Source organism: Tamandua tetradactyla, chromosome 17 (assembly GCF_023851605.1).
Source record: "Tamandua tetradactyla isolate mTamTet1 chromosome 17, mTamTet1.pri, whole genome shotgun sequence".
NCBI lineage: Eukaryota > Metazoa > Chordata > Mammalia > Pilosa > Myrmecophagidae > Tamandua > Tamandua tetradactyla.
Genome location: NC_135343.1, coordinates 48,138,457 through 48,158,879, shown reverse-complemented (window position 1 = coordinate 48,158,879; position 20,423 = coordinate 48,138,457). Strand labels below are relative to the sequence as shown.

General features: G+C 42.8%; 1 protein-coding gene across 7 annotated transcripts in view; it reads left to right on the top strand.

The window, feature by feature from the left end:
- SLC4A5 (solute carrier family 4 member 5) overlaps positions 1–20,423 on the top strand; it is a 121,724-nt gene that overhangs the window by 52,635 nt on the left and 48,666 nt on the right. For all 7 annotated transcript variants that reach the window (XM_077134612.1, XM_077134616.1, XM_077134613.1 and 4 more), the window contains 4 exons: positions 11,469–11,629; positions 12,688–12,843; positions 13,824–13,919; positions 16,707–16,762. In XM_077134612.1, coding sequence (XP_076990727.1) covers positions 11,469–11,629; positions 12,688–12,843; positions 13,824–13,919; positions 16,707–16,762 — 469 coding nt within the window. The remainder of the gene's footprint in view (positions 1–11,468; positions 11,630–12,687; positions 12,844–13,823; positions 13,920–16,706; positions 16,763–20,423) is intronic.

Here is a 20,423-nt window from a genome sequence, read left to right as displayed (position 1 = left end):
CATCTCATTGTGATTTTGATTTGCATTTCCCTAGTAGCTAGTGATGTTGAACATCTCTTCATGTACTTTCTTACCATATGTATATCTTCTTCAGAAAAATATCTGTTCAAGTCTCTTGCTCGTTTTTTTTTTTAGTTAGACATACCAACATACAAACACAAACATTCCTACCATATGATCATTCCATTCTTGATTTATAATCAATAACTCACAATATCATCATATAGTTGTGTATTCATCATCATAATCATTTCTTAGAACATTTGCATCAATTCAGAAAGAGAAATAAAAAGAAAATAGAAAAAACTCATACATACCATAACCCTTACCCCTCCCTCTCATTGATCACTAGCATTTCAATCTACTAAATTTATTTTAACATTTGTTCCCCCTATTATTTACTTATTTTTAATCCATATGTTTTACTTATCTGTCGATAAGGTAAATAAAAGGAGCATCAGACACAAGGTTTTTACAATCACACAGTCACATTGTGAAAGCTATGTCATTATACAGTCATCTTCAAGAAACATGGCTACTGGAACATAGTTCTACATTTTCAAACAGTTCCCTCCAGCCTCTCCATTACACCTTAATTAAAAAGATGATATCTGTATTATGCATAAGAATAACCTCCAGGATAACCTCTCAACTCTGTTTGAAATCTCTCAGCCATTGACACTTTATTTTGTCTCATTCTCTCTTCCCCCTTTTGGTTGAGAAGGTTTTCTCAATCCCCTGATGCTGAGCCCCAGCTCATTCTAGGATTTCTGCCCCAGTTGCCAGGAAGGGCCACACTCCTGGGAGTCATGTCCCATGTAGAGAGAGGGAGGGCATTGAGTTTGCTTGTTGTGTTGGCTGAGAGAGAGAGCCACATCTGAGCAACAAAAGAGGTTCTCTTAGGGGTGACTCATAGGCCTAATTAAAAAAAAAAGACAAGAAAGAAACACAAACATTCTTAACATATGATCATTCAGTTCTACATATATAATCAGTAATTCACAATATCATCACATAGTTACATATTCATCATCATAATCATTTCTTAGAACATTTGCATCAATTCAAAAAAAGAAATAAAAAAACAACAGAAAAAAATTCACACATACCATGCCGCTTACCCTTCCCTTTCATTGATCACTAGTATTTCAATCTAAGTTTATTTTAACATTTGTTCCCCCTATTATTTATTTTTACTCCATATGTTTTACTCGTCTGTTGACATGGTAGATAAAAGGAGCGTCAGACACAAGGTTTTCACAACCACACAGTCACACTGAGAAAGCTGTATCATTATACAATTGTCTTCAAGAAACATGGCTACTGGAACACAGCTCTACATTTTCAGGCAGTTCCCTCCAGCCTCTCTATTGCATCTTGACTAACAAGGTGATATCTATTTAATGGGTAAGAATAACCTCCAGGATAACCTCCCAACTCTGTTTGGAATCTCTCAGCCATTGACACTTTATTTTGTCTCATTTAGCTCTTCCTCCTTTTGGTCGAGAATGTTTTCTCAATCCCTTGGTGCTAGGTCCCAGCTCATTCTACGATTTCTGCCCATGTTGCCAGGAAGGTCCACACCCCTGGGAGTCATGTCCCACATAGACAGGGGGGAGGGTGGTGAGTTTGCTTGTTGTGTTGGCTGGAGAGAGAGGCCACATCTGAGCAACAAAAGAGGTTCTCTTGGGGGTGACTCTTAGGCCTAATTTTAAGTAGGCTTAGCCTATCCTTTGTGGGATTAAGTTTCATATGAACAAACCCCAAGATTGGGGCCTCAGCCTATTGCTTTGGTTGTCCCCACTACTTATGAGACTATCAAGAATTCTCCACTTGGGAAAGTTGAATTTTCCCCTTTTCTTACCATTCCCCCAAGAGGACTTTGCAAATACTTTTTTATTCACTGTTTAAATCCTTCTGGGATTTATCAGGGCATCACTTTGGACAAACCTACAAAATCTCATGCACTACTCAAGGTTCCATATACTATGGTGTTCAATTAAGCTGTCCACATAAGTTATATTAGGAAATGCACTAGTCAAAATATAAATTTTGTGCCAAATAAACATTTTTTGCTTTAGTCTCACACATAAGTTAAAGTTTTAAAATATTAATTACCATCTATTTTCAACACCCTGAAATATTGACATTCCTTTGTTCTTCCACATGCAAAAACATTTTTAAATTTGTATATTTAGTCACTATCGTTATACATTCTAGGCATTCCTAGGTTATACCATCTCAGTCTTTATCGTCTACCTTTCCTTCTGATGTTATTTGTGTCCCCAGGCCTCTTCCTTCTATCATTCAGCTTCATTCACTGTTCTAACAGTATTGTATTATAGTTAGGTAGTATTGTGCTATCCATTTCTGAATTTTTACAATCAGTCCTGTTGGACAAACTGTATCCCTTCAGCTCCAATTATCCAGTATCTACCCTATTTCTTTCTCCTGATGGTCTCTGTTACCAGCTGAAGTTTTCCCAGTTCATTCACTAATGTCAGTTCATATCAGTGAGACCACACAGTATTTGTCCTTTTGTTTCTGGCTAATCTCACTCAGGTCCATCCATGTTGTTACGTGTAAGACATAACTTTATTCTGTCTTACAGCTGCATAATATTCCACTGTATGTATATACCACAGTTTGTTTAGCCACTCATCTGTTGATGGGCATTTTTGGCTGTTTCCATCTTTTGGCAATTGTAAATAATGCTGCTATAAACATTGGTGTGCAAATGTCCATTTGTGTCCTTACCCTCATGTCCTCTGAGTGGATACTTAGGAATGGTATTGCCGGTTCACGTGGCAATTCTATACTTAGCTTCCTGCTTTTGCTTATTTTTAAATTGGTTTGTTTGTCTTTTTCCCTATTGATCTGCTTTTTCTTTTGTTGCCCATGCTTTGGGTTTAAAGTCTAATAAATCTTGCCTAACATAATGTTCTGAAGATGCTTCCCTACATTTTCTTCTAGGATTATTATAATTCTGGTTCTTTTAGTTCTTTGATCCATTGTGAGTTAATTTTTGTACATCGAGTGAGGTAGGGGTTCACTTTCCTTCTTTTGCATGTGGATATCCAGTTTTCCCAGCACCATTTATTGAAGAGCCTATGCTTTCTCAATGAAGTGGATTTGGCAACTTTGTTAAAAATAAATTGGCCATAAATGTAAGGGTTTATTTCTGAACTCCCATTTGGATTCCATTGGACTATACATCTGTTCTTGTCATAGTTTCATGGTATTTTTGATTACTAGCTTTAAAGTAAGTTTTAGAATTGGGAAATGTGAACCTCCACTTTGTTCTTTTTCAAGTTGCTTTTGGCTATTTGTATCTTTCCATATACATTTAATGATTGACTTACCCACTTCTGCAAAGGAAACTGTTGGAATTTTTATTGGGATTCAGTTGAATATGAAAATCCCTTTAGGTAGAATTGATTTCTTAACAATATTTGGTCTGCCAACCAATAAACATGGGCTTTCCTCCCATTTATTTAGGTTTTCTCTGATTTCCTTTAGAAATATTTTTATAGTTTCCCGTATATAACTCCTTTACATCTTTGGTTGTGTTAATTCCTGGATTTTTTATTCTTTTAGTTGCTATTGTAAATGGACTTTTCCCCTTGATTTCTTCTTCATATTGTCCATTACTAATGTATAAAAACACTACTGGTACGTGCACGAATGGTTCAGTGGGAGAATGCTCGCCTTCCACGTGGGAGACCCGGGTTTGATTCCCAGACCATGCGCCGCCCCCCACACTCCACCCCCCAAAAAGAAACACTCCTGGTTTCTTGTGTCAATTTTGTACTCCACCGGTATTCTGAATTTGTTTATTGGCTTTAGTAGCTTTGTTTTGGAATTTTCAGGATTTGTCATCTGAAAACAGGTAAAGTTTTACTTGTTCCTTTCCATTTGTAGTTTACCGAAAAATCATGCAGAAAGTAGAATTCCCATATGTTATGGTTAGGGACAGGTGTTAACTTGGCCAAGTTGTGATACCTGTTCATCTGATTGGGCAAGCGCTGGCCTGTCTGTTGCAATGACGACATTTCATAGGATTAGGTCATGATCCCGTCAGCTACATCCACAGCTGATTCCATTTGTAATCAGCCAAAGGGGAGTGTCTTCTGCAATTAGTGATGCTAAATCCAATCATGGGAAGCCTTTTAAGGAGGACTCAGAGGAGACAGGTCCCATTCCTGCTTTGGCTGGTGAGCCTCTCCTGTGGAGTTCATCCAGGCCATCCATTGGAGTCATCGGCTTCGCAGCCTGCCCTGTGGATTTTGGACTCTGCATTCCTACGGTCACGTGAGACACTTTCATAAATTTTATATTTGCAAGTGTTCCCTGTTGATTCTGTTTCTCTAGAGAACCCTAACTAATACACCATACATCTCCTCCCCACACTTAGTTTTTCCTATTATTAACATTTTGCATTAGTACAGTACTGTTGTCAGAATTGATGAAACAATATTATTATAATTATACTATTAATTATAGCCCATTGTTTTTGTCTGAAATCATTTTTAATGTCCAGGTTTCCCCTGCATTTTTTTCCTTGCAGTGGTTATTATTATTAAAGAAACTGTATCAGTTATCATTTGCCCTGTGTGGTTTTCCCCACTCTGGATTTTGCTCTTTGCACCCCTATGGTGTAGTTTAACATGTTCAAGTTTATCTTATTCATGTCTGATTTCTTTTTTTTTACAAGACTGTTTCATAGGTGGTGGTATTTCCTTCCATCAGGAGGCAATCACGCTCAGCTGAACTTTGGGTATAAGTCTGTGTTGTTAAAATACTTAGATGATTATTTCTTAGATCACTCTGAGTATTTTAAAACATACTTAAACCAAATGGTTTTAAAAGGAAGGTTTTTGTTTATTTTTTTAGTCATTTTCTTGTAGCCAGACTTCACCCAAAGTGATCGGTGAAGTCTCACTGCTCTCCAACAGGGGAGCAAGCATCTAATGAAGGCTGTTCTGGGCAGAGGACAGCAGAGAGGAAAGACTGGGTCCTCAAGAAGCTTAACCTCTATTTGGGAAGCATGTATACCCACCCCGCTCTCCAAAATCAGAAAACCAGATTAACGATTGATTGTTATTTTAGGCTCTGAGCCCCAGAAGTCAGGAACTTTACCTAGAACAATTCCTAGCATAGGGTTACCAGGGCCCCACTCCGGATATTCTGATATAAATTGGTCTAGGATCTGGCCTGGACCTGGACATCATGATTTTTAAGACTTCTGTGGTGATTCTTAGAAACAACCAAATTTGAGAGCCTTGGTCCTAAGGGGGTAGTCTGTGACGTGTGGCCTCTGGGTCAGCAGCAGCATCACCCGGGAACTTGGTAGAAATGTTCAATCCCCCAAGCAATCTGTATCTTCTCAAACCCTCCTATGCACGCTTCAGTTTGAAAACCACTGCCCTAGGGTATTTGTAATAGGAAAATAAGAAGAATAACTTGGAAAGGTTTTGTGCAAGAAGTGGCATTCCCACTGGGCAGTGAAGAAAGAAGAGGTCGAATATGGAAAACAGAGAGGAAAGAGGACATTCTCTTGTATAGACTCAAGAAACTCGAAGGTGATCTTCAGACCAGCGGCAACAGCACCACCTGGGAGTTTTGTTAGAAATGTACCTTGGATCCATCCCAAACTGCTGAATCAAAATCTGTATTTTAACAAGATTCCCAGGTGATTTGTATGCACATGGACATTTGAGATGCACTGGTATGTGTTTATACTGCAAATAGATGCCAATGATAAAAATCAGAGAAATCAAAGCACAGAATGGCCATGCTACAAAGAAGGTCCAGGAGACCCTCATCCACTCTGTCAGCCAGTGTTCTGGAGTGATTCTAAGAGAAAAAGTCCTTTTCCCTCTTTGGTCCACTTGGAGGAGGAGAATGGTCACGTGAACACAGAGCTGTGTTTGCCGGCATTAGGACCCCAGACAAGTCAAATGATCAACTGTGTCACATGGTTATATGTGGCTACAAAGCAGGGGCTTGTCAACCTCTAGGGTACAGTTGAATACCCAGGGAGCTTCCATGGCCAGGATGCCTTCCTAGTGGGGTAACCACCAGGCATTAGTATTTTTTTTTTAATTTTCCCATGTAATTCTAACAGCCAGCCAAGGTTGAAAATCATTGCCTTAGATCTTTGGTCTTCATGTGTCCTTCTTCCACTCAGGGTGAAAGTTAGTTGAATTTCCAGCTGGTGCCATTAAAAACACAAAATTAAGGTCACAGGCTAAGTGGTACAACATCTATATTCCCAAAATAGTTGCAAAGGACATAAGAGAGTTTTCTCTGGTGAGCTTGTCTAGTATCCTAGAATTTTTTAATCAAGTTCTCAGAAGACTCTGGTAGCAGAGGTCTGTTTTTGGCATTGTCCTGAACTTGACAACAGATAACTTTGTTTTTCTGCAAAGAAAACAACTGGGTTGATGCCCTTGTCTGTTTTGTATGGAGCTAATGTTTGGTGTGTGTTTAACACAGTGGAACAGAGTCCTAGGGGGCCAAAGAAGACTGATTCTCTTTGCTATCTGGTGTTGATAAAGGATGTTTTGAGGAGGGGGCATGATTGCCATCTATTCCTTCCGAATAGGATTATCTTTGGGTAGGCAGAAAGCTGAAAAAGGCTTGTCAGAGGATTCTCTGCAAGAGAATGTCTAGCCCAGGATGTTTGTAGACAGTGAAGAGAGTAACCACCGAAGTGGCCCTGTGCGCTGAGATCCATCACACTTGAGTTGGGCCATCGAGTAGCAAAAGCTTTTCCATAACAGGGTGACAGTGTAATTAATATTGAGCTTTTTTTTTTTCAGCACAAATGGGCAATCTGGAGAATTGACCCTCAGGGAAAATGTTGAACATTCTGTTGATCAAGAGAACCTGTTCTTTGATCTCTTCCTTGTAAACTCTCGTGTTAATACAACTTTTAGAAAAGCATTAGTATTAATGTCATACACACTTGAACCTGCCATCATTTAAATGTTTCCCCATGCAGGTTTTTACATGAAAAAAAAAAGTCGGCTACAACATGGTGAGTCTTGGAGGCAAATGTCTGTGTAGTCTCTGGCTCCAGTACCCATCTTTTAGGTCTTTAGTTCCCAAGCTTCCTCTAATCAAATCTTCCCATCCTATGGCCACCTAACCTTCCAAGGCCTCACCAGATGCTTAGTTAGCTTGTTTCAAATAAATGTTTTGAATTCAGACATTAAACATTAATAATATAAAGCACTCACACAATTAGCTTAAGAGAAAATGTTACAAAGGAAAAGATGTTAAACCTTACTAGTAATCAAAAGAATGCAAACATAATATAATTTTTCAATTATGAAATGAAAAGGGTGAAAAATAATGAAAACACTAGAATTTGAGAGACTTCAAGGAAATGCAAGGTCTTGTGCATATTGTTGGGAGTATGAATTGGTTCAAGCTTTTTGGAGAAGTTTCACAATGTCTATCGTATACTTAAAAATGTGCATATACAGCAATTTTACTCCTGAGAATTGATCACAAAGAAATGATTATGCAGGGCCTAATGGCATTCAAACCAGCCTTGTTTATAATAAAGGATAATTAGAAATCATTTAAATTCCCACAAATGGAGGATTGTTATATCAATTATGGTATATTCATACAATAGAATAATATAGTCTTTAAAAAGATGTTATAAATATTTATCTACAGGATAAGCTGTCCATTAGATATTATGCCCTTAAGTCCCTTGTGGTGTAAAATTGTGTGTGTACATACATGTGTATACACGTGCACAAAGAGATCTAGAATGATAGTCATCAAACTATCAACATATCAACAATGGTGTCCTCTGATTGGGAGTTCCTTGAATGACTTTGATTTCCTCCTTTCTTTATTGTTTCTAAAATTACAAAAGTAATATTTTGTACTTTTTTAAAGTGTAGTAATAGTTAACACTTAAAGAGTATATATTATATGCTGGGCACTGCTCTTATGGCTATATATATTATTATCCCCAAAGAAAACAAAGGTGATGAGAAATTAAGTAACTTGCCCAAGGTCCACGGTAGTAAAATCTGAGATTCAAAATCTGGTAGTCTTTCTCCATGGACTAAGCTCATAATATACTATTTAACCTAAATCAAAAGTGGATCTCTCCTAACCCCCACCCCAACAAACCTATTCTTCTCAGAAGTAACCATTGATAACTCATTGATATGTTTCTTTCCAAAACTTTTGCTAAGCATTTCCAGATACACATGCACATACATACGTTTCTCTTTTTTACAGAATAGGATGTTACTGTCCATCCTGTCAGTATATATATTTTACCCTCATTCTTTTTACCTCTGGGGGGGATATTCCACAGCATGAAAATACATATGTATCATCTCCCTAATGAAAAACTGATGGTCTCCAAGTTTTTGCCTGAACAACAAAGCTGCAGTGAGCATCCTTGTATACATGTTACTTTGTACATGTGCATAGCTGTATTCTTGTGATAATCTCCTAGAAATGGAATCTTCTGGATCGAAAGGCATGCCCAACATTATCTAATTTAAGTTGTTTGGTCAGTTTACTTGAACGCCATAATTACATGGAATCTTGAATAGGATGTAAGGTCTTGTTGGTTTGTACAGGTTAGTGTGATGCCCTGATATATGCCTGAGTAATTGGGCAGAGAATAAAAAAGTAATTTGGGGAACTGGGGAGAAAGGAGGAAATATTCAACTTCCCCATCTGGGGAATTCCTGATATTCTCACAAGCAATGAGGACAACCAATTCAATAGGCTGAGCCCTCAATTTAGGAGCTCGCCTGTATGAAGCTTATTCCTGCAAAGGAGCGGCTAAACCTACTGAAAATTGAGACTAAGAGTCACCCCCAGAGAACCTCTTTTGTTGCTCTGATGTGACCCCTCTCTCTAAGCCAATTTTGCAGATGAACTTACTGCCCTCCCTCTATGTGGAACATGACTCCCAGGCATGAGCCAGGACCCGGCATCAAAGGATTAAGAAAGCCTTCTTGACCAAAAGAGAGAAGAGAAAAATGAGGCAAAATAGACCAATGGTTCAAATCCCAGTGACCAAGGGATTTCAAACAGAGTCAGGAGGATATCCCTTTTTAGTTTATGGTGTGTAAGAGTGACTAGAGGAAAGTACCTGAAACTGTTGAACTGTATTCCTTGATTCTTGAAGAAGACCGTATAACAATATGTCTTTTACAATGTAACTGTGTGATTGTGAAAACCTTGTATTTGATGCTCTTTTTATCCAGGGTATGGACAGATGAGTAAAAATATATATATATAAGGAAAAGTAAATAAATAAATAATGGGGGGAATAAGAGGTAAAAAAGTTGAGTAGATTGAAATACTGTAGGTCAATGCGAGGGAGGGGTAAGGATTATGGGACGTATGAGTTCTTTTTTTTTTTTTTAGTTCTTTTTCTGGAGTGATGCAAATGTTCTAAAAATGATCATTGTAAAGAATATACAACTACATGCTAATATTGTGAGTTATTGATTGTATAATATGCTTGGACTATATGTATGTGGATATTTCTCAATAAAAATATTTTTTAAAGGCATGCCCATTTTGAAAGAGGCTTCCCAATTATGAACACCAAGAAGATTGTTCTGATAAACCTATCGTAGATGAGTGCTCATTTCCCTGTTTTTCCACTGAAACAGAAGCTGTCAGTCTTTTTCATTTTTGCCAATCTGAGAAGTGAAAAATGTTACTTCATTTTTCATAATCTGAATGTCTTTGATTACTAGGCAAGTTGAGCCTCTTTTCATATGTCTACTGATCATCTGCATTTCTTCTCAGAATTGTTCACTTTTCACATGGATAATTTGAGTTTTTCTTATTTATTTGAGAAAGTTTGTTATGTTATGAATATTAGTCCTTTGAGGTTCTGTTTATTGCAAATATGTTCCCAGTATATTGCTTTTCTTGTAATTTGGTTTATGTCTTTTCTTATATACAGAAAGTTTAATTTATTTTATTTTGATGTATTCAAATCTGTCCACTTTTTCCTTTATAGTTTCATATTTTATTTAGGGAGTCTTTTTCCACAACTAAGAATGGAAGAATATTCTTCTATATTCTCTTCTAGTATATCTACATTTATAGGTTTTTTAAATTGTGAAATATAACTTACATACAAAAAAGCAATAAACTTCCAAGTACATTTTAACAAGCAGTTATAGAACAGATTTTAAAGTTTGGCATGGGTTACAGTTCCACGATTTTTCGTTTTTTCTACTAGCTGCTCCAAGACACTGGAGACCAACAGAAATATCGATGTAGTGATTCAGCAGTGTAGATTTATTTTTATATTTAGACTTTAAGCCATGTAGAATTTAATATCATGTTTGGTGAGAAGTAGGAATTTTGCTTTTTTATTTCCAGGGTGATCTTTTAAGCAAATCTTTATCAAAACCCACTTCCTACGTGTGCCCAGGTTTGTTTGGGGCTATTGTTCCATTCACCCCTTTGTCAGTTTCTGGACTAGGCTCATACTATTCTAAGTACTTGAGATTTTCAGCAAGTTTTTCTATCTACTAGGCCTGTTCCACCCCCATTCTTCTTTTAAAAATTTTCCTTAACCATTCTCAGATGTTTACTTTTTCAGAGGAACTTTAAAATTAGTGAGTCATGTTTCAAAATTACGCTCTTGGTGTTTTGATTGGAATAACTTGAAGCTATCCACCAATTTGAAGTTAACAACTTCCAAAGCTTAAATTCAGCCCTCCAACCTGTGATCTTCAACAGGCTGCCCTATGAGGAGAGGTACAGATTGGGTTGGAGGGGCCCCTCCACCCAGCCTGGGACTCCAAGGCTCTGAGAAAGGACAAATTCCTACAGTCTTTAGTTTAATTTCTTTCCTTTCCTTGATGACATTTGGATTTTAACTTGAGCTCTCAGAGCTGAAAGTCAAAGGAGTGAGAAGCATGGAAACCTTAGACTCTGCAGTGGAACCCATGGGGAAAATGCTTTTTGTTGAGGAGGGCTTCCACTGCTCCAAGCAAGCCACACCCCGCAATACAATTCTGAACACCTTATATGTGACTAACTCTGGATCACAAGGTTCCAGATGACACTTAAAAAAAAAAGCTTTATGGTTATAGGATGCTATAAAAGTATCTCGTTTTAAATGTACAATTAAATAACTTTTAGTAAATTTACGGAGTTGTGCAGCATTATCGCAATTCAATTTTAGAACATTTCCATCACCCCCCAAAAGATCCCTCATGCCCATTTAGTCATTCTCTGCATGCCACATTGCCCTGAACATGACAGCATCGGAAGTAGGGGGCAGAGTGAGGGAGTCCCCAAGAGGTCCTCTGCCTGTGAGTATAAAACCAATGCCCAACAATGTCCACAGTGTGACCCCAAGCCCGTGGTCCTCTCCCAGGGAGACCCAGATAAGGGGCTCTCCTAAAGGCACTGGCCTGACTGAGCCCCATGCTTACCCCTTCCAGGTGGATAAAGTTTGAAGAAAAGGTAGAGAAAGGAGGCGAACGCTGGAGCAAGCCCCATGTGTCCACCCTGTCCCTGCACAGCCTCTTCGAGCTCCGCACGTGTCTGCAGACAGGGACAGTGTTGCTGGATTTGGACAGTGGCTCCTTACCACAGATCATAGGTGAGGCGGGGGGCACTGTGACATCTCTTCTGCAGACCCCACTAATCAGGGCCGCTCCCCGTGCTTCGCTGCCACCTGCGAGTCTGTAACTGGCCCACCACGAGCACCTGCCTGATTCTGCAGAGACTAGGATACGGCTCTGACGCTCCCATGGCTGCACCATAGCCCTCCTCCCCCACCCCCAGTAGTGGCTTAGAGAAGAAAAGAGAATCCTCTGAACTATCCATCAGTATGGCAAAAAGGGAGATGAGCCTTTCGGTGTGGTCAGAGACAGCAACTGCCATGACAATACATCTCTTTTCAGGATTCATCTTTAGGAAATTAACTCTCATTTAGAGGAATGGCAGAGGGAGAGAGCGGCTTGCCTTATTGTCCATGAAGTTTTCGTAACTTTTATTCTAGCACATTCAATTTTGTCAGAAGTATTTTTCCCAAAATACTTTTCTTAAAATAAGTTTCTTTCTTCATGAAACAAGAAACCTGGAGAGAAAGCTAGCAGACATCGTCATGTTCGCCACGTGTCTTTTCAGTTCAGAGACAAACCCTGAACCTCATCAGCTTTCTTGAACCAAGGTATCTTTCTCTGAATATCTTAGATTGGGCATTTCTATAGCCTTGCTTTAATTTGGACATTTTCATGGCTTTAGAACTATGAACTTTCAACTTAATAAATTCCCCTTTTTAAAAGCCAGTATTAATAATAATAGTAATTTCCTTTTAGGACTAAAATCACATAGCACGGTACTTTTGCACTATTTTATTTACTTTTCACATTAATGTTGAGAGGGAGATAGAGCAGAGAATTCTACACATACACGCACATGCACACACACATACACACATGCATACGCATGCACACATGCACACACCCTTTTAAATGAGGAAATTGAGCGATTTGCCCAAGATTCTACCATTAGTAGCAAAGCCAGGACTGATGCCACATCCCCGGCCACCTCCAGCTCTCTTTTAATTCTACTGATAGCAGACGACACTGAAGGCCATCATGCCCTGGGTCTACTCTGTCCCACATCCATGAGACGTGTTTGCTTCCCACTCAGATGATGTCATCAAGAAGCAGATCGAGGATGGCCTCCTGCGCCCTGAGCTCCGAGAGAGGGTCAGCTACGTCCTCCTGAGGAAACACCGTCACCAGACCAAGAAGCCCATCCACCGCTCCTTGGCCGACATTGGAAAGTCAGTCTCCTCCACCACAAGTGAGTTGGGCCCAACGATGATGGGCATTGGGTGTGTGGGGACCAGCGTCAGACCCTGGGGCCTGGGTGAGCTGGAATCAATGGGTCTGGGGTATGGCCTGGGCAGTGGGTACTTAGAAAGCGCCCTAGGAAATTGTCATGTGCAGCCAGCTTTGGGAAATACTGGTAGAGATGGCTTATTTATAAGAAGTGCTGGAAAGTTTCCCACCAAATCCCCTAGAGGAGCCTCAGCAGAAAACAGAGCACGTGGAGGTGGTAAAAAGGGCCGGGTTAGTGTCAAGTGTACCAGGACCTTTGTACCTGGTGGCTGGTGTCATTTTGATTAGCAGAGCCTGGGGCCACTAAGGGGAGTGGAATTTCCCACTTGCAATTCTCAACCCTCTAACTCTCCAACCTCCACTCCCCAGATCGCAGAGATGCCCAGAGACACCTGCCCCAAGGAGCCTGTCAGATAAACATAGTAACCCAAACAAAGATGACAAAGTTGCTAAATAAAAAGAGCCTTGAGGGATGTCTTTAAATGCATTGTTAGAAAAAAAGTAGGATTTGTTTAGCGTATCACAACTGCAGATATACACTTCGCCCTGGTGGTGTGCCAGGCTCAGTTCTTAGTGGTCCACATAAGATAACTCTTCTTATCATCCCTATTTTACAACGAGGAGGCTGAGGCACAGAGAGGTTTAGAAACTTGTCTTATGTCCACACAGCAAGAAAGTGGTGGAACCAAGGATGAACCCCGACAGTTTACTACATCCCAGTGCCCATTTCATCAATTGTATCTCTGTCTGACTTTCAACAGCAGAAATACTTTCCCATAATCTCACTCAGGGTATTAATTTGCTTTCCAAAAAAAAAAAAAAACAGTGAGAGACAAGTTATGCAGCCTGGCGTTGGTTGAAATGATTATGAACTTGCCGTTGGAGAGGCAGTGCTAGGCCAGCAAGATGGCTGAGCCACGTGCCTTCTACTCCCGCCCCCAGGTCGCAGTCCTGCCCGGAGTCCCGCGGCAGGCACCAGTCTACACCGCTCCACCGAGGACCTGAGGATGCGACAAAGTGCCAATTACGGCCATCTGTGTGAGTGCGCGTTCCTCGGGGTCACCAGCAGCTTCGCGGGGGCATCTGGGGCGTGTCATCGTTTTCATAGACTCTTGTTGCAGACATAAAGCCCAGGGCTGTCTAGACTTCTCAGGACGTGCCTCAGGAGGAATCACACTTTCACCCTAAACTCAAGCTGTCCTCAGAGTCTACCTACTACCATAGCATGCTGCACAAATTACTCTGCAAAATGCAACTCTAAATCAAGTCCTGGATAATCAACTCCAGTCCTATGTCCTCGGCGTTTTCATCTTAGTCAATACCTTTGTTTTTTGTTTGTTTGTTTTAAATATTCTTATTAAGCTATCTTCATACACATACAGTCCATCCAAAGTATACAATCAGTGACTCACAATATCATCACATACTTGTGTATTCATCACCCTGATCATTTTTAGAGCGTTTACATCAGTCCAGAAAAAGAAGAAAAAAGAAAAACTCATACATCCATACCTTTACCCCTTTCATTGACCATCAGTATTTCAATCTACCTAGTACTTTTGCTTCCACTAACCTGGTCCTTATCCGTTTTGTGTGTGTGTGTGTGTGTGTGTGTGTGTGTGTGTGTAAAATGCGTTCCTAAAACTGAATTAAAAGCAGGGTAAGGGGCAGGCCATGGTGGCCCCGCAGGCAGAGTTCCCACCTGCCACACCGGAGACCCAGGTTCGATTCCCAGTGCCTGCCCATGCAAAAAGGCAAAAAAAAAAGCAAGGTAAGTCCTATGCCCCTGGAGGCAGTTAGTGGCCTCCCATCACTGACGACAGCCTCATGCCTTTAGAAGATGAAATGCCAACAGAGCCGCCTCCCTGTGTGCTGGGAATGGATTAGGGCTTGCAAGGTTAAAGGTTGCATATGCGGCCTTTTCAGAGGCATGGGGCCAACAGAGTGGTGAGTTGTGGGGCAGAGAAAAGCAGGAACTTGGAAAACAAAGAGCAAAAGAAAACACAGTGTGAATGGGAACAAGGGTGGCCTAGGACTGTGCCTCTGACCAGGCCCGATGAATGCTTTGTGGGCAGCAGGGCGCCAGCCCAGAACCATGGCCTCAGCCACGACAGGGGTTTGCCTCAGTCACGTACCCAAGTCCCCTTGGTTGTCCCAGGCCTCGGCTTTTCCAAATAGGGATGTTGTGTGGCAATAGTCAGTAGTCGACGAGGTGTTGGGAAAGACTTCCACTCAGCTGCTGGTGGTTTATGAAGCCACCTCAGAGCCTGACACCAGTCCATGGAGGGACTCAGATTAAAGGCATGGTCTCTCCTCTCATGTGAGCAAGTGAAATGGGCTGAAGCCCAGGTATGGACCCTATACGGGGTGGCCCGACCTCCAGAACACCCCAGCGAAGTCTCAGAGAGGAGCAGACACGTGACTGCGACTTGGTAAATAAATAGGGGTTTTCTGGGAGCAAAAGGAGTAAAAAGGGCTTTCTAAACAAAGGGAACAAAGAGTGGGTACAGGGACGGTTCTGTCAAGGAGTGTGGAGTCTTCAGGGAGCGAACAGTGAGGTTCCCGGGAGCACAGGATCTAAGGGGCAGCGAGGCAGGGGCTGGGAATGGACAGGGTCATGCAGAAGAGAGCTTCGAGAGTCAAGCAAGAGAACCCAGACTTTACTCTGAAGATCATGGGGGCTCCTGGGGCATCTTAAGCAGAAGCATACCACAATCAGCTTCTTATTTAAGTAAGAATATACTAGAAGGGGGCGAGATTACAAGGGAGAGGCTGGGTCTGCATTCAGGCCCTAGTAGCAGGAATGGAGAGGAAAGGACAAAGACAAGGCTTAATGACTGAGAAGAAGGAGGAGGCTGTGAGGAAGAGGGAAGAGTGAAGGCTAGCCCCTAGATTTGCGGTCTGAAGGGCCTGCCAGTGGGGAATGGTGGAGACATGAGTGGAATGGGGTCTTTCAGGGTATGATTTGGTGGGAGACAATGAGTTCAGTTTCCCAAGGTGTTGAGTTTGAGATTCTAGGTCTAGAGAGAGATGTCCTCTGCCCAAATGGGGTATGAGCACAACAGGGGTGGACATGAAGGGAGGAGAAGGAGCCATCTCGGGGGGCAAGGGCAAGAACCAGACCCCAGGGAGAGCCAAGCAGGAGAGGGTCCTGGGATAGCAACAGGAGGGAGAGAGAGGGCAGTATACTAGAAGCAAGGAGTGACCACAGGCCGTAGAAGAGCTGAAGAATAATAGATCTGGGAGTGTCCATCAGATTTGGCCACTAATGGGAGATGGACTCAGACCTTCTTCTGCCAAAAACAGTGAAAGGAACTATTGGGCAGTTCAAAGAACTCACTGTGATGCTTCTCCCCATGGTGAGCTCCCACCTCCCATCCCTCTGCCAGCCTAAAACCTTAGTCCATCTTTAAAGGCCTCAGGTGCTGATCTTCTTTCTCCAACAAATTCAAAGCCTAAATGAGAGCTGGCTACTCATCTGACCATGTGTCTCCCCACCCCTTCCAGGGCCTGACACAGTTCCAGGGTCTGGAGTAGGCATGTTGGTGACATCCAGGAAGGTGGGGCAGAGGGGTGGGGACCATGGAGCAGCAGATCGAGGAATGAGAGGCAAGAAGTAGAGCCCAGCAACTCTTTCAAGCAAGTTGACATTGAAGGGAAGGAAAGCCAAGGGGTGATAGATCAAGGGGCTGCAGGATCTGGGGTGGGGGACAGGGGTGGTTTTGCTTTGTTTAGAAAGATGGGAGAGGCATGTGTAGGGGCCAAGGGAAAAGAACCTTCAAGAGTCTGGTTTCCCCTGATGTATGTCTTTTCCTTCTCTCCTAGGTCATGCCCAGAGCAGAAGCATGAATGATATTTCTCGTACACCAAACACAGACCAGGTAGTAAAGGCCCTCATTTGGCTGCCCTGGAGGGCCAGGGTCGGGAAGGAGCCTTTGGTTTCCAAGACAGGGAGCCCCTGCAGGAAGAACTCTCCCATGAGGGAGCAGGAGACCCCAGGATGGACCCTGTTGGGGTCTCTGGGCTATCATGGGGGCTGCCCAGCCCATAAGTCAGATACTGTTTGAGCCCCCAGGTACTGACTCCATGCCTGGCCCTGGAAAGAATAGAGGACAGAGAAGCATGATCAAAGCCAGCTGTCACTGAGTGTTCTAGTTTGCTAGCTCTCAGAATGCAATATACCAGAAATGGAATGGCTTTTTAAAAGGGGGATTTAATAAGTTGCAAGTTAACAGTTTTTAGGCCATGGAAATGTCCCAATTAACGCAAGTCTATAGAAATGTCCAATCTAAAGCAGCCAGGGAAAGAGACCTTAAATCAAGAAGGCCAGTGAAGTTCAGGGTTTCTCTCTCAAGTGAAAAGGCACATGGCAAACACAGTCATGGTTTCTCTCTCAGCTGAAAGGGCACATGGTGAACACGGCGTCATCTGCTAGCTTCCTCTCCAGCTCCCCAGGAAGTGTTTTTCTTCTTCATCTCCAAAAGTTACTGGCTGATGGACTCTTTGCTTCATGGTTCTGTGGTGTTCTCTGTCATGGCTTTCTCATGGCTCAGTCATTCTCTGCTTCTCTCAAAATCTCTCTTTTATAGGATTCCAGTAAAGTAATCAAGACCCACCTAGACTGGGTGGAGATACATCTCCACCTAATCCTGTTTAACAATCACTCTTGATCAAATCACATCTCCAGGGAGATGATCTAATTAAAGTTTCAAACATACAGTACTGAATAGGGGTTAGAAGAAATGGCTGCCTTTACAAAATGAAATTAGAATTAAAACATGGCTTTTCTAGGGTACATCCATCCTTTCAAACCGGCACACTAAGGTTGGAATTTGTTGGAGAGAGGGGCTCACATAATCTTACCTACATCTTGACCTGCAGTATCTTTAAAGATGAGTTGGGGATTTAGACTGACAGAGGCCAAGAAGTGGTGCCTTCCCAAGGGGAGAACAGTGGTAATTGATTAATTGGACTACCAGTGGTGTGTCTGCTTCCTCGTCTAGGGAATGAGCGAGTGTGCCCTTGTGTCACACCGGAACCCCCTCGATGGGACCAAGTTTAGCCCAAGTTCTAAGGCCCACAACCGGGAAACCCCCTCACTCCCACCCAAGTATATAATCTAAGGAAGCGTAGGGGAGGACCCTGATTCTAGCCTCTGCATACGTCAAGGGCAGATGGCTTTGTAGCCCCCTCGCCTGTGTCCCTGGAAAATAGGAAGAGAGGTGAGGAAGAAAATCTGAAGCTCCATGAGAAGTCCTTAGGATCTTGGAGTCCTCCAGGCTTTCAAGGCACCCCCAAGCTTGGTGGGACGCAACACAAAAGCAATCTCTCATATAGTTGTCACCAGGCCTGCTGGTGGTCCAAATAGCAGAATGAGAATAGCATCGACCAACATTGCATGATGCTGTGCCAGTGTTTTCTGTGCATCATGAGCTACTATTATGCTCCTCATCTTACCGATGAGGACACTGAGGCTGCAAGCAGTTAAGTGACCTGCCTGAGTTTCCATGGTTGAAAGGTGGCAGAACCACAATTTGGGCCCAGGCAGCCTGACCCTAGAACCCTTAACTTGGGAGTCCTTTAGGAATGAGCATTCTGGAATATTATTTAGAAAAGAACACCACTTTATTATCATCATGTATAACGGGACCATGATAAGAAAGCTTTGCCCAGTAAGGGTCTTTCATCACCTATTTTAATGAACGTGTAAGTGGTAATAATAGTAACAGTTGTCACTTTATCAGGCTTTACCATCTTTGATTTAGGAGTTTGAACCCAGAAACTGGCTCCAGAGTTGAGCTCTCCTGGAACCCTATGCTACCTTGCAGCATCCGTTTGTACACTGGTGAGCCCCTTTGGGTGCCAGCTCAGAGACATTTGCTCTGGAGGCTCTTTCTGCATTACTGCTTACTCAGAGCTAAGTTCCATGTCTTTCCTGGACTGGTGGGCCTCCAGTGAGCAGAATGTGGATTCAGACAGCATGACCGTGCCACGGTGACTTGGCAAAGTTGGACCAGCATCCCCATGGGATGAGAAAGTGGGGTCAGCAGGGTTCTGGGTGCAAAAGCCCATCTTCAGGCTGTGGCCAAGACAGGGTGGCTAGAAGGACAGCATGCCCCCATTTCTGGGATGCCACCACCCCAGCCTCTCCACCAAACATGTCACAACCTGCAAGGAAGGACCAGGGCCCTGGTTTTCCTCCTCTCTGATTATGGCCCATGAGAGTGTTGGTTGTGCTACCCCAAAGAGCTATTGATTTCAGAGCATCATTCTGCTGTGACTGTCTCCCCATCCCACCTCTCCTGCCCACCCCACCTCTCCTGTCCACCCCGGGCTCACTCCCCATCTGAGGCTTGGGGTCACGGAGCTGGCCCGAGGGTGGTGACTGCCCTGGCACTCCCTCCTGAAGAACGCTGTTTGTTAATCAACTGACCATGCCTGGTACAAAGGGTCTTTCTGAGTCACAGGGTCTTTGGTCTTCCTGATAACTCCTGCCTTTGATTATTCTTGCTATGTTAGGATCCTCGAGGCTGTTGCTGGTTGCCCAGGTGGTTGTGGAGAGGTTTTTTTTCCGATTGGATTTAAAAGATTATAAGAGAGCAGCCCTTGCTCATGTGCCTCTCTGCCTCACAACCTGTGAGTCTAATTAGGAAACAGCTGTGGGCCCAAGGGGCCATGCTATGCTCCCAGCCGACATCTCATCTGGGACAGGGAGATAGACAAGGAACTCAAGTCTTCATGGATCTCCCAAGAAACGGACATTTCTATGCCCACAAGGAGAGATTCTGACCGAGGAGAACTGGTGGGAGGTTGGTGATACCATAGGATCTCTCCTTAGGCTCACCTCCACCTTCAAGCCCTGCCCATCCCAAATGCTTCCTCTCTATCCTTTCTCTTCCCAATGATCTCTGTCCCTTGCCCCTCCCCTTGCTGCCCACAATTCAAAGATGTTAAGGATTAAAAAGAGCTTGAGGGGCAACTGGGGTGTGTTCACCCTATGTAGAGGTCTCAGGAACAGTCGGTGTCTCGCCCTCTGAATGAAGACATATATATGCGGAGGGCTTGTCGCCAGTACTCTAGGAGCAGACCTACTCATTCTGCCTATTGCATCTTCCTGTCCTGAGCAGACACTAGTCAGGGACACTGGAGAGACAGTACCTTGCTCATCCACTGGAAAGTCTCAGAAGTTCTGAAAGTCCTCTTGGTATGTGCCCTGAGATGGTCTGTGGGCATGGAAGTCTCTTACAGACATGGTGGCATGCTCTAGACATTCCTATGAGCCAGGGAGCAGGTGGCAGAGGGAAAACAAAATCCATCAGCCCTGACCGTGAGAACAGGCCTCCTCCTTCTTGCAGCCACCAAAGCCAAAGACGGAGTGGGGAAGTCTTGGCAGCTGGAGTGTAAGATCTAAGACTCTCTCTGAGAAGGCCTCAGGGAAGGAGGCCTGAGGTCCAGTGTCAGCAAGCCCTGATGACTGCTCTGTCTTCTCAGTTCGCACTTCAATTGTGCAAAGTCTTCAACCATCAAAGAATGTCTTAGTGG